This window comes from Eurosta solidaginis, chromosome 3 (assembly GCF_040869045.1).
Source record: "Eurosta solidaginis isolate ZX-2024a chromosome 3, ASM4086904v1, whole genome shotgun sequence".
NCBI lineage: Eukaryota > Metazoa > Arthropoda > Insecta > Diptera > Tephritidae > Eurosta > Eurosta solidaginis.
Window position 1 is genome coordinate 85,731,194 of NC_090321.1, and position 14,134 is coordinate 85,745,327.

Below are 14,134 nucleotides of genomic sequence, written 5' to 3' on the forward strand. Positions count from 1 at the left end.
GTACATTGTTGCAGCTGTCACCCTACCTCGACAGCGACGGTTTACTGCGCGTTCACGGCCGTATAGATGCTGCCAGCTGGCTTCCAGCCGATACCCGGCGCCCCATAATACTTCCGCCAAAACATCTGTTCACGAAGTTACTCGTAATGAATCATCATATACTCATGTGCCACCAAAACATAGAGGCGATTATATGCTCCATACGTCAGAATTATTGGGTACCACGTTTAAGAAGCCTCTTACGTAATATCATCGCCAGTTGCCTCGTGTGTCGCATTCGCAAGACATCACCCGTTCCTCCTTTAATGGGATCACTTCCAGTCAACAGAGTTACCCCGTATGTAAGGCCATTTACGTACACGGGGTTGGACTACTTTGGGCCGATTAATGTGGCAGTGCGGCGAAGTACGGAGAAAAGATGGGTGGCCCTCTTTACGTGCCTCACAATACGAGCAGTGCACCTAGAGATAGCGCATGACCTAAGCACTGATGCCTGCATCGTCGCAATACGTAACTTCGTTAATCGTCGGGGTGTCCCCATCCGCATAAGGTCCGACAACGGGAAAAATTTTGTCGGTGTCAATAATGAGGCAAAGCGTTTCAACGAGGTGTTCGATTGTGAGCGTATACAGAGTGAGCTATCTCAAAATGGAGTCGACTGGATTTTCAACTCGCCGTTCAACCCATCTGAAGGCGGCGCTTGGGAGAGGATGGTACAGTGTCTTAAAAGAGTGCTGCGTCACACGCTAAAAGAGATCGCGCCAAAGGAGCACACATTGAATTGTCTGTTAATCGAGGCAGAGAAATTTGTAAATTCGAGGCCACTTACGCACTTCCCAGTGACTGCTGATCAAGATCAGCCGCTAACACCAAATGATTTTTTACTCGGGACGCCGAATACTGCCCAAACTCCCAAAACGACTGACATCGAGGCTACATGCGCACTTCGCCAACAATGGCACATCGCCCGACAGCTCCGAGACCACTTCTGGAAGCGTTGGGTATTAGAGTATCTACCTAGGCTGACACGGCGTGTAAAGTGGTGCCAGCGTACAAATCCAATGGTTAAAGGAGATCTTGTGTTCATTTGTGACCCAAACGTGCCACGAAAGGATTGGTGCCGCGGCATAGAAGAGGTGCATCACGGTCGAGGTGGTGAAGTGCGGCAAGCTGACGTGCGCACAAGTTCAGGTTTACGGCGGAGAGCAGTATCGAGATTCGATCGATCAAAGCAGCGCCCAACTACCCTATAAAAATATGCAATTTATTTTCATATACTTTGTCAAATATGCATTGTTCCTGTAATAACCCGTTTGCCTTTTTTATCTATGTACGAATTTGTCAACTATGTTTTTTGTTGTAATATTCCGTTTGTTAAATTCTTTCGTTTGAGTATGTACGTATGTATGCGTGTTACGTTAGCTATAGCTATAATTATACTTATGTACAAAAATTTTCCACTTGATTCCGTTTTAAATTTGGTACTTCGAATTAATCGTTGGCCAGCATACGGAGAAGAAACAGCGAAATAAAGCTTGTTATCGTTGGCCAAGGGTGAGCGAATTTAACGCATCAAAATCCAATACAAACCACCACTATCCATCCAACATTGGACTATTGTAACATAAGAAGCGCCATTTGTCGATTTATTTCTTCGGCTGAATAGTTTGGTTTGTATTGGATTTTGATGCGTTAAATTCGCTCACCCTTGGCCAACGATAACAAAAGAAGAAGATAAAGAATGTTCTGGCAACACAGTTGCCAGATGTATATATAAATAATTTATTGTCGTGGCGCTGCCATCTCGGTTCATACATAACACAAGGGGAGCGTGCTTTCCGCAAGGTCATTGAATCCGCCTCGGCAAGTTTCTTTCCCGCCAGGAGAATTCCCGAAATTCGGCCCCACTTCCCGGCGGAGGCCGCAAATTTAGCGAGAGAACGTGACCTTATAAGACAGCTCGACACAGGCGACCCCCAAATATGGGACATAAACAAACGCATCAGATTGCTTGTGGATGAACACAAGCGGGCGAAATGGGAGGAGCACCTAAGAGGTTGTAACCTCTCTGCCGGTGTGAGTAAATTTTGGTCCACCGTAAAGTCCCTATCGAATCCGTCTAAGCACAATGACAAAGTTTCCATCGCCTTCGGCGATAAAGTGCTGTCGGATTCGAAAAAATGCGCGAGCGCTTTCTGTCGTCAATATGTAATGCATTCTACGGTCGACAAAGATAGACGGAAGGCCAACAGACACGCACATAAAAATAAATTCAGCCCGGCACCAATTACCATCACCGCCAGATAGGTTGAAAATGCCATTGGTCACGCTAAACCATCCCAATCAGTGGACCCAGACGGCATAGCCATGCCGATCCTTAAAAGCCTAGGGAAAGAGGGTTTCAAATACTTAGCACATGTCTTCAACCTGTCTCTTTCCACCTTTGTCATACCTGAAAAATGGAAAATGGCCAAGGTGGTCCCGCTACTAAAGCCTGGGAAACCAGCTAACATAGGAGAGTCGTATCGTCCGATATCTCTCCTATCGCCAGTGGCAAAGGCGCTAGAAGTCATTTTGCTTCCCTACTTCCAAGCAAATTTGCAGCTAGCCTCTCACCAACATGGCTTCAGAAAACTCCATAGCACCACCACCGCGCTAAATGCCATCAGCACCCAGATAAATTGCGGTTTAAATCAAAACCCCCACCATAGAACAGTACTCGTAGCGCTAGACCTATCAAAAGCTTTTGATACGGTCAACCATGGCAAGTTACTGCAAGACCTGGAAGCGTCTACCCTTCCCCCATGTCTTAAAAGGTGGACCGCAAATTATCTGGGTGGTCGGCAGGCATCGGTGCAATTTTAGAAACGAAACATCAAAACCAAAAAGAATTAAACAAGGGGTGCCACAGGGTGGTGTGGGGATACCACTTTTATTTAATTTCTAAATATCTAAGCTAACTTCACCACCAGAAGGAGTCACTATCGTTTCATACGCCGATGTCTGCACAATAATGGCCACAGGCCCAGGCCCACAGATCGATGAGCTCTGCAACAGAATAAACGGCTACCTCCCTGATCTCTCCAGTTTTTTCGCCTCGAGAAACCTGGCATTATCACCGACTAAATCTTCCGCGACCTTATTTACAACATGGACGTCCCAAATGTCGACCATTTTGAACATCCACGTCGAGGGCACTACGCTACCGACTGTCCTACCCCAAAATCTTGGGTGTGACGTTTGATCAGGATATACATTTTGGTGAGCACGTAGCCGCAATTGTTCCGCTAATCCAGAGCCGTAACAAAATCCTCAAATCCCTTGCTGGCAGTACCTGGGGAAAAGATAAAGAAACGCTCATTACTACATACAAAGCAATTGGCCAGCCGTTTACGTGCTACGCGTCGCCCATATGGTCGCCAAGCCTAAAAACTACCCACTGGAAGAAGCTATAGGCCTGCCAAAATACTGCTCTGAGAATCGCCACGGGCTGCCTTCTTATGTCCCCAGAACACCATCTACATAATGAGGCGAGAATACTCCCCATCAGGGAGAGAAATGAGATGCTAACCAAACATTTCCTGTTGAATACCCAGAAACCTGGGCATCCAAACAGAGATCTGATTGATGAGCCAACACCGCCTAGGGGCTTAAGGAGTCATATCCGTAAGCATTTTGAGGAAATACGGCACCTGAGAACTCAGCCGTATGAAGCAAAAAAACACAAGCAGCTCCTTGGTGAACTGCACAAAAAGGCGTCGGACCTTTATGCCGGGAATTGCCCGGTGAACCCAGTTCTCAAAGTAAAGTATCCAAAACTTGCGGAAGAGGAACGCATACTCCCCAGGGAAACGCGTGTCACTCTGGCTCAACTTCGTTCTGGATACTGTAACAGGTTAAACTCTTACCTATCCAGAATCAACCCCGACATACAAAACGTATGCCCCGCTTGCAATGTGTCCCCACATGACACCAACCATCTCTTTAGTATTCTCGCCTCATTATGTAGATGGTGTTCTGGGGACATAAGAAGACAGCCCGTGGCAATTCTGAGAGCAGTATTTTGGCAGGCCTGTAGCTTCTTCCAGTGGGTAGTTTTTAGGCTTGGCGACCATATGGGCGACGCGTAGCACGTAAACGGCTGGCCAATTGCTTTGTATGTAGTAATGAGCGTTTCTTTATCTTTTCCCCAGGTACTGCCAGCAAGGGATTTGAGGATTTTATTACGGCTCTGGATTAGCGGAACAATTGCGGCTACGTGCTCACCAAAATGTATATCCTGATCAAACGCCACACCCAAGATTTTGGGGTAGGACAGTCGGTAGCGTAGTGCCCTCGACGTGGATGTTCAAAATGGTCGACATTTGGGACGTCCATGTTGTAAATAAGGTCGCGGAAGATTTAGTCGGTGATAATGCCAGGTTTCGCGAGGCGAAAAAACTGGAGAGATCAGGGAGGTAGCCGTTTATTTTATTGCATAGCTCATCGATCTGTGGGCCTGGGCCTGTGGCCATTACTGTGCAGTCATCGGCGTAGGAAACGATTGTGACTCCTTCCGGTGGTGAAGGTAGCTTAGATATGTAGAAAGTAAACAAGACACCACCCTGTGGCACCCCTTGTTTAATTCTCCTTGGCTTTGATGTTTCGTTTCTAAATAGCACCGATGCCTGCCGACCACCCAGATAATTTGCGGTACACCTTTTAAGACATGGGGGAAGGGTAGACCCTTCCAGGTCTTGCAGTAACGAGCCATGGTTGACCGTATCAAAAGCTTTTGATAGGTCTAGCGCTACGAGTACTGTTCTATGGTGGGGGTTTTGATTTAAACCGCAATTTATCTGGGTGCTAATGGCATTTAGCGCGGAGGTAGTGCTATGAAGGTTTCTGAAGCCATGCTGATGGGAGGCTAGTTGCAAATTTGCTTGGAAATAAGGGAGCAAAATGGCTTCGAGCGTCTTTGCTACTGGCGATAGGAGAGATATCGGACGATACGACTCTCCTATGTTAGCTGGTTTACCAGGCTTTAGTAGCGGGACCACCTTGGCCATTCTCCATTTCTCGGGTATGACAAAGGTGGAAAGAGACAGGTTGAAGACCTGCGCTAAATATTTGAAACCCTCTTTCCCTAGGCTTTTAAGCATCGGCATGGCTATGCCGTCTGGGCCCACTGCTTTGGATGGTTTAGCGCGACCAATGGCGTCCTCAACCTCTTTAGCGGTGATGGTGATTGGTGACGCGCTGAATTTGTGTTTATGTGCGTGTCTGTTGGCCCTCCGTCTAACTTTGTCGGCCGTAGAATGCATTATATATTGTCGGCAGAAAGCGCTCGCGCATTTTTTCGCATCCGACAGCACTTTGTCGCCAAAGGCGATGGAAACTTTGTCTTTGTGCTTAGTCGGATTCGATAGGGACTTTACGGTGGACCAAAGTTTACCCACACCGGTATAGAGGTTACAACCTCTTAGGTGCTCCTCCCATTTCGCCCGCTTGTGTTCATCCACAAGCAATCTGATGCGTTGGTTTATATCCGTTATTTGGGGTCGCCTGGATCAAGCTGCCTTATAAGGTCACGTTCTCTCGCTAAGTTTGCGGCCTCCGCCGGGAAGTGGGGCCGGATTTCGGGAATTCTCCCGGCGGGAATGAAACGTGCCGAGGCGGATTCAATGACCTTGCGGAAGGCACGCTCCCCTTGGCGGGCATCAGTCGGGATAGGGAGGGCAGCATAGAGGTTGTCTGTAAAGGATTTATATTCTTCCCACTTTCCTTTTTTAAAGTTTATGAAAGTGCGTTTTTCGGTGACGATGAAGTCGGCGGTACGCTCGAGCGAAACAAGTATAGGCAGGTGGTCGGATGCCAATGATACCATCGGCTGCCAGTTGACGCAGTTTACGAGTTCTGCGCTCACGATTGAGATATCTGGCGAACTGTGACAGCTTCCTACCATACGTGTGGGGGCGTCTCCGTTTATTGTGCAGAACGTCGTTTCTTCTATTTGATCCGCCAACATCTCGCCCCTACTGTCCGCCCGCAAATTTGAATGCCATAGATCATGATGGGCATTGAAGTCGCCTAAAATAATGCGATTGTTTCCAGTGAGTAAGGCTCTGATATTAGGGCGGTATCCACCGGGGCAACAGGTGGCAGGGGGGATGTTGATGATTTCTAGGTTTGCATCGCCTGACCGGACAGATAGGCCTTGACGTTCTAAGACGTTGTCCCTGCGGTCGATGCCAGGATCAAATATCTGATATTGCACAGAGTGGTGTATTATAAACGCGAGGCCGCCTCCATTTCCGCTCTCGCGATCTTTTCTGTGGACATTATACCCAGAGCAGGTCTGCAATGCAGATCGTGCTGGGAGTTTAGTCTCTTGAATCGCAGCAATGCGGATGTTGTGCCGCTTCATGAAATTGACTATCTCCGCAATCTTCCCAGTTAGTCCATTACAGTTTAACTGCAGAATTCTGAAGTGCATGAGGGGAGACGTCGCCACTCTGGGGGTAAGTGACGGGTGACTACGCCTGGGTTGAGGAAGGCCAGGACGCAATTGCTGTTGTGGCCCTGGGACTGGGCGTCCTTGGGGTACCCGGATGATTTGGGTTTGCGACCTGGCAACATGGCGCGATGAAACCCGTCGAGGGGTTGCCGTCGCGGAGACCAGAACATCTAGGAAAGTGGCACCACCCAAGGCAGGAGCTGCATTGGGCGGATGTCGCAAACATATATATTCTGTGCTGGCAAACGGTGCAAACGGAGGTAGGGACTAAGAGTCTGTTTCCCTGACCTACACGATTGCTGCCGGAAAAGAGGGGGGGAGAAGACGGGGGCAGGGGCTGTTGCTCAGCATTGCTTCCGACTCTACTACGAAGATTGTAGTTATGAGTGGTAGCAGCTGTTTGAGTTGTTGGCGCCGTATGGCGCGAGCAGCAGCGGGTACTTGTTGTGGCTTGCTGAGCAGCGGGGCTGCTGGAAGGTAATGGGGGGGGGGGGGGGGGGGGGGGCGCTTAGACGTAGACTACGGGGCGCCCTTGGGCGTGAACAGCAAGGAGCCACAAAAGATTTATAAAAGTTACGTGGACGTCGGGTTTTGGGATCAAGCCCAGAACCTGTCCGATGCAACCATCCCTTACACGAGACACACTGAACAGAGTATGACCGTCCTAAAAAGATTCTTTTCCGGCAGATGCAGCAAAACCATTTCTCAGGACCGGGGTCAGAAGACGGACCCGGATTGGATTCGATACCTTCCCGGAGCAAGAGAGTATGGAGCAGTCCTGCTGCAAGGAGCTGCTGGGAGGATGACAATTTGTGGGAGGGACGAAACAAATTAAATGGGGTTACACTGAAATGACAGTCCTTGGTCGGGAAAAATCCCGAGTCGCTCCGGGACATAGAGCCGACTGCCTTGGGAAGCGCGAAGGTGGATTTGGACAGTTGCAAGACATGCGCTAGATAATTAAATCCCTCTTTGCCAAGCTTTTTAAGCATCGGCATGGCTATGCCGGCTGGGCTACTGCTTTAGCATGAACCATGGCTTCCTCAACCTCTTTGGCGGTGATGGTAATTGGGGAACGCTCTGTATTTATGCTTGTGTGCGCGTCCGTTGGCCCGCGGCCTAACTTTGTCAACCGTAGAATGCATTACATCCGACAGCACTTTATCGCCAAAGCCTATGTATGTATCATTGTATTTTATCATTGTGCTTAGTCGGGTTCGATAGGGACTTTACGGTGGACCAAAGCTTACTTACACCTGCAGAGGTTACAATTCTTTAAGTGTTCCTCCCGTTTCGACCCCTTATGGTCATCGACAAGCATATCTGAAGCGTTGGTTTATATCGCTTATTTGGTGGTCCCGGGGTCGTGCTGTCTCCGCCGGAAAATGAGGCCGGATTTCCGGAATTCTTCCAGCTGGAATAAAACGAGCCGAAGCGGATTCGACGACCTTACTTCAACAACAACAGACTGATTATTCAACTTTTGCCCTTATTGCTTACTGAAGAGCAAGAAATATCTTACTTCACCTTTTGTGTTTATAATGAGTACATAATGTAAATTTTTTATTCATGTGCTCCTGTCTGAATAAAGGATATCTGTTTTGCTATTACATTATTTTTTATCGGAGACATTTTCTTCACATTCTTCTTGATTTAATGGTTCCTTATCTTTTTCTGCTTCGGTAGGTTTTACAGTATCCAATGTGGCACCATCCGGTAGTGATTTTTCCAAGGCCTTCACAAAATCTTCCAAATTACCGGCATATGCAGCGGCAACAGCTTCAGGTGTTAGTTCAAATTGTGAAACTACTGGTCCAAGTTGTGCTGATTGGAGTGCATTAGAGAACAATGAAAGAGCTTGTTGAAATTGTGGTGATGCAATTGTCTCTTTTATCTGTTGCTTTTTATTTTCATCGTCTTCGCTTTCAGGCAGGTGGACCGACAACAATTTAGCACGTTCTGGATCTGAAATTAATTGATTAATAGCATCAGATCCTGCTATTGCAGCAGATAAGTCGATACTTAGCGCACGGGTTGGTGGGGCTAAATAGGAGTAGACCAGGGCAATGTTTAAAAAATATTTCAAATTTGAATATTAATAGTTTTATACTTGAAGCTGTATTTGTATTGGAAGCAGTTGTTCCTGCTGAAGTTCTATTGTTGCCTTTCCCCTTAGGTGCGGAGGGGGTTTTCGGGGTTGTATTAGATTCTGGTGTGAGTAAATTGCTTCCAGCGGTACTACTAGTGTTACGTGCTGGCGTTCGCGAACTACCTTCTGAACGGCTGTAAGATACAGATATTAGGTTTAGCAATTATTACAACTGGGGTATTAAGAGATTTAATACTTCATTGAACCGAGGAGCGATGTTAGACCTCCCATTTGCCCAACTCCGCCAAACAATTGCATCAATTGCTGCTGTGACATATTATTTAACATATATTGTAAATCACCATTATCATTGCTATTACGTTGCTGTGAAGGTGGATTATTCATTAACTCGTTCACTTTACGGCAAAGTTCTTCATCTTTGTCCGTTTTCGGCTCCTGCATCCAGAAGAACATACGTCTTGACGATGATTTAAATTTTAAAACATAAACTCGTCCTGTTTTACATTGTTCTACTCGTTTAAATTCAAAGTCATCGGGAAAAACTATTAAATCGTCCTCTACCTAAAAAAATTACTTTTCTACTACAATCATGCAAATGGTTTTCATATATACATACCTTTCCTGAGGTGCGATCTTTCCAGCAAAAGTGCATTAAACCATCCTCACTCTGCGAGAGGTACACTAAACCTTTTCGAGCATCTGGGTGGACCATTTTACCAATCATGTTCATACGTCCAGCGCGAAATTCAACCAAATTGGAGCTATTACTTGTACTACCTCCACCAATCCCACTTTGACGACCAAACATGTTTATTTTGTTTTATGCTAAACTTACAATTTTTTGTTGATTACACAACGTTTGTGAAAGCAATTTTTCTATATTTTATACCGTTTAAATTAATATGACGGATGATGGATATAATTATGCCTATTATCACCAGCATAGATGAAATTCCCAGTACTCTTGAATGACGAGCAAATTTGGATGTCAAAAACGATGTAAAATTGCAGGGTTGCTTTTAAAAGCCCCGTCACATAAGCAGTTTTTCATATAGTTGGGTCAACTCAATCTTAAGGCGGCGACACGTTAAATTTTTCATATAGAATCGTTTAACACAACTTATGCATTCCAGTAACCTAGCCACAAATATGAAGGAACTTCAGACTTGGCAATTGAAGTTTATTTTACCTTACCCATTCACATACGAAATTTCGCGAAGCCCTGTTTTAAACATTCTCCCTATATAACAAAAATATTTGCGAACATATTTTGTGACGTATTCATTTGTTATATTGCAGTTTTTAATTGCGAAAAAAGTTAGAAAAGTTACCAGGTTAGGTTAGGACGCAAACCTTTGGTACCAGATCATAAATCATTTAGGTTAGAAAACGATTAGAAGACGAATCGAATTCTAATGTATTTCTCTAAGGTAGAAGGCTAAAGGACGATTTGCGAAACTGTCGTGAATTATAGCATTCTCGACAACAAGGGACTTCCCCAGCAAACACAGTTTCTAACGTTAGAGAAATATTGTAATTTTCCATTAGAATTCCAATGAGTTCTCTAATGTAATCCGAATCGAAAACTAGGTTACAGAACTAGGTTAGAATTCGAATGTGAAACGATTCGAATAACACTAGAAATGCGATGTTATGATTGTTGTCACAGTTGTCGATTCTTTATTATTATACAAACAAAATAAAAATAGTGGAAATATTACAAGCTGCGAATTAAGTTTTTTTTATTTATAATAATAAATAATAGTAAGTGAAAATGAATCAAAAAAAGTTAAAAAAGGAAAGCGAGCAGATTATTGAAGTGCTGTTTGAATGGCATGAAGAAAACGCTTCCTCATCCGTACCTCAAACCAACGCTGAGCTCAATCTTCAAATACGGTTTTAATTTATAATAATAGAAAAAGCCTTTAAAATATGTTTATTCTTAATACATAAAACCAAATAAACGTATTTGATATAATGAAACAACGAAAATTTCGCTTATTTTAAATAATTGAACTTAATGGCGCATCACATCAAAATTCTCATTAGAAACTCAATAGAATTTGACGTTAGAATTCGATTAGAATTCTAAACCTCTTCTCGATATCGAGAACAAAGTCCCCTTTTTGTCGAGAATGCTATAATTCACGACAGAGTCGCAAATCGTCCTATAACTTTCTACCTTAGAGAAATACATTAGAATTCGATTCGTCTTCTAATCGTTTTCTAACCTAAATGTTTGTTGGGTCGTTCTCGATATCGAGGAAATGGTTAGAATTCTAATCGGATTCTAACGTCAATTTCTAATGGGTTTCTAATGAAAATTTAGAAGTGATGCGCAATTAAGTTCAATTATTTAAAATCAGCGAAATGTTCATTGTTTCATTATATCAAAAACTTTTCTTTGGTTATAAGCTTATGTATTAAGAAGTAACATATTTCAAAGGCTTTTTCTATTATAATAAATTAAAAACGTACTTAAATTGAGCTCAGTATTTCTAGTGTTATTCGAATCGTTTTACAGTCGAATTCTAACATAGTTTTCGATTCGAAATGCATTAGAGAACTACATTAGAATTCTAATGTAAAATTACAATATTTCTCTAACGTTAGAAACTGTGTTTGCTGGGCTACCATTTCATTAGCTTAAGGATGTAGGCAGATGTTGCTATATGATGACTCTAAAGTAATTTAGTCAGTTCCGAGAACAAATTTGATGTGAACTGAGTACCCTGATCTGTTGTTATTTCTAAAGGAATGCCAAAACAAGAAATATATTCATTAAAAAATTCCTTCGCAATAGTTGCAGCAGAAATATCTTTTAATGGATATGCCTCCGGCCTTCGAGTAAATCTATCAATTAGAGTAAAAATATATCGATGTCCCTTTGATATTGGGAAAGGGCCTACAATATCCAAATGGCTATGCTCAAATCTACTTTTTCGTATTGGAATTTCGAAAATAGGTGTTTTTGTATGACGATTTTTGGCGACTGAAACATACTTAAGATCATAAATTAATTTGGTTGTTCATATTTTGCCAAAATTATTTTTTAATTATTAGTCTACGAGTAGCTTTATACCTGGATGTGATATTCCATGTAACATTTCAAAAATCGTTTTTCTTAAATTGTATGGAATATACGGTAGAGGATATTTTCCAAAAATTTAATACCAAATATTAAAATTTAGTACAGGAATTTTGACTAATATAAGGTTATTAAAATTTTGACTGTTCATTATCTTTCTGTTGTTCATTTTGTAAAATTTTAAAATTTCGCTCTGAATTTTTAATTCAATCAACTTCAAAAGCTCGCGCTACAACATTATCTTTTCCTTTTGTATACTGTATATCATTAGTAAACTGCGCGACAAATTCGAGATGTCTTGTTTGTCTGGGGCTGCGCTCCGTTTTTGAGCTTAAAGATAAAGTTAATAGTTTGTGGCCCGTGTAAACCGTAAACTGCCGCCCTTCTCAAAGGTATGTAAAATGCATGATATTAAATAAATGGCTAATAATTCTCGATCTAATGCGCTATACTTCGTCTCTGATGGAGAAAGCTTTTTCGAATAAAAACCCAATGACTCAGATTTACCATTAAAGTGTTGTTGTATGACATCATCAATTGCCGTATTAGATGCATCAACATTTAAAGAAAGTTTTGCATCTTTATTAAAATTTTTTAATAATACCTTAGATGAAAACTTTTGTTTAATACATTCAAATGTTTTAGTTGATGTGTCGTCCCATATAAATGTTTTATCACGTTTTTTATTTGTTCCATTAATTAAATCATGGATTATATTCGTGTACTCAGCAAGATTTGGAATATATCATGGTAACAGTTTACCATTCTTATATTTTTGTGCCTGTTTAATAGTTTTCGGACGTTCAAAATTACGTATGGCTGCTGTTTTCTCATCGGATGGCCTAATTCAAGAACTAGAAATATTAGCTATCATCCGGTGGTAAAATCCTGAGGCCGATAAATAATTTTGCATGTAAATGCAACAACAACGATTTGAGCCAGATAAAGCCGGAGTCATTGGTGCCGTATGTCGTATCGCTGTATCCGTATCCCTAACGTAATCAGCTGTTTATCGTTACGACGGTAAACCAAAACCCAATTGGTTGGCTACGATACGGTTACGACATTAGCGGCACCAATAATCGATTGCATTGATTCTCATAAGATTGGTCGAATCAGCTGTTATAAGGTTACCGATAAAGCACCAATGTCTCCAGCTTAAATCCAGATAGAAGTCTGGTTCAATTTGTGATAATTTGTTAATTATTTCTTTTTAGGTTGACAACGCAGCCTTTAATATACCTACTTTTTCAAAAATAGATGTCGCTGCTTAGCCTTTCGCCGTATGAGTTATGTAAATGAAAAACAGCGGCGACATCTGCCTATCACATTTCACGTGTGCGTAAATTTCACGACATCTGCTTCTCAAGTCTCTCAATGATCCAGAGCATTCCCGTGAGAATTGAGTGTGAGCCGGAGCTGTAAAACTCACTGAAAGACGGCAAACAACGATTTGAGCCAGATAAATCCAGATAGAAGTCTGGTTCAATTTGTGAGCCAGATAATTTGTTAATTACTTCTTTTGAGGTTGGTAACGCGGCCTTTAATATACCTACTTTTTCAAAAATAGATGTCGCTGCTTAGCCTTTCGCCGTATGAGTTAAATGAAAAACAGCGGCGACATCTGCCTATCACATTTTACGTGTGCGAAAATTTCACGACATCTGATTCCCAAGTCTCTCAATGATCCAGAGCATTCCCGTGAGAATTGAGCGAGAGCCGGAGCTGTAAAACTCACTGAAAGACGGCAATTGTGCCCTAAAAAGTTAATATTGTGAACACCATGTTATGGAATCGCATCTATGATGGAGCAGTAAGGAAGGCAGTCGACATGATCTGGGGGTGCTCTGTGGCTAGTCATGTCGGCTGGGCGGGGTCCTTGCCAACCTTACTGTTCCTGCGCCATAACAAAAAAAAGGTCATATCATGCCTTTGAAAAAAAAAATTGACAAAAAGCGCAGAGACAACTCAAAACGCTTGAAATTCAAATTAAAACGACATCCGGTCGAACCGGATGCCACGGACAGACCGTTAAACATTCAAAAATTTAAAATTCAAAAAAGAATGACCGCAAAAAAAATTGACCGAACCGGACATGGGCGGTTACCAACGCTGAAAATCAAAAAAAAACTGAAAATTGGAACAAACAAGGAAAAAGGCCGAATATACATAGGGGGCGCCGCGGGTGTTGTTGCGACGCCCGGTGCATATCCCACCCTCAAAACCATGGCCACCGACGCACCTAGATTTTCGGTGGCCCCTTACCTGAATGCCTAAATGCCTTCTAAATAAAATAGAACGCCAGCATTCCCATTGTTACAAGAGTTTATTTATAATTCATTATGTTCTCGTTTATTTACAACCTAATAAAAAAAAACTTGAATAACGAAAACGAATTTCGAAAAAATTCGCAGTTTTTAAAAGTCTTCATGTAAACTTA

At 42.8% G+C, this 14,134-nt stretch overlaps 1 protein-coding gene across 3 annotated transcripts; it reads right to left on the reverse strand.

The window, feature by feature from the left end:
• Positions 1 to 8,024: 8,024 nt before the first annotated feature.
• On the reverse strand, positions 8,025 to 9,634 carry Rpn13 (regulatory particle non-ATPase 13). 3 transcript variants are annotated; one of them, XM_067777613.1, is made up of 5 exons: positions 9,496 to 9,634; positions 9,223 to 9,431; positions 8,842 to 9,167; positions 8,607 to 8,779; positions 8,025 to 8,539 (listed from the first exon to the last, which is right to left on the reverse strand). In XM_067777613.1, the coding sequence occupies exons 2-5, from the start codon at positions 9,412 to 9,414 to the stop codon at positions 8,109 to 8,111; spliced, it is 1,122 nt and encodes a 373-aa protein (XP_067633714.1). In that variant the 5' UTR covers positions 9,415 to 9,431; positions 9,496 to 9,634; the 3' UTR covers positions 8,025 to 8,108. The 3 variants fall into 3 exon arrangements, with proteins under 3 accessions (XP_067633714.1, XP_067633715.1, XP_067633713.1); XM_067777614.1 differs by having other exon boundaries at positions 8,025 to 8,461; positions 8,519 to 8,539; positions 9,223 to 9,580; XM_067777612.1 differs by having other exon boundaries at positions 9,223 to 9,579.
• Positions 9,635 to 14,134: the final 4,500 nt, after the last annotated feature.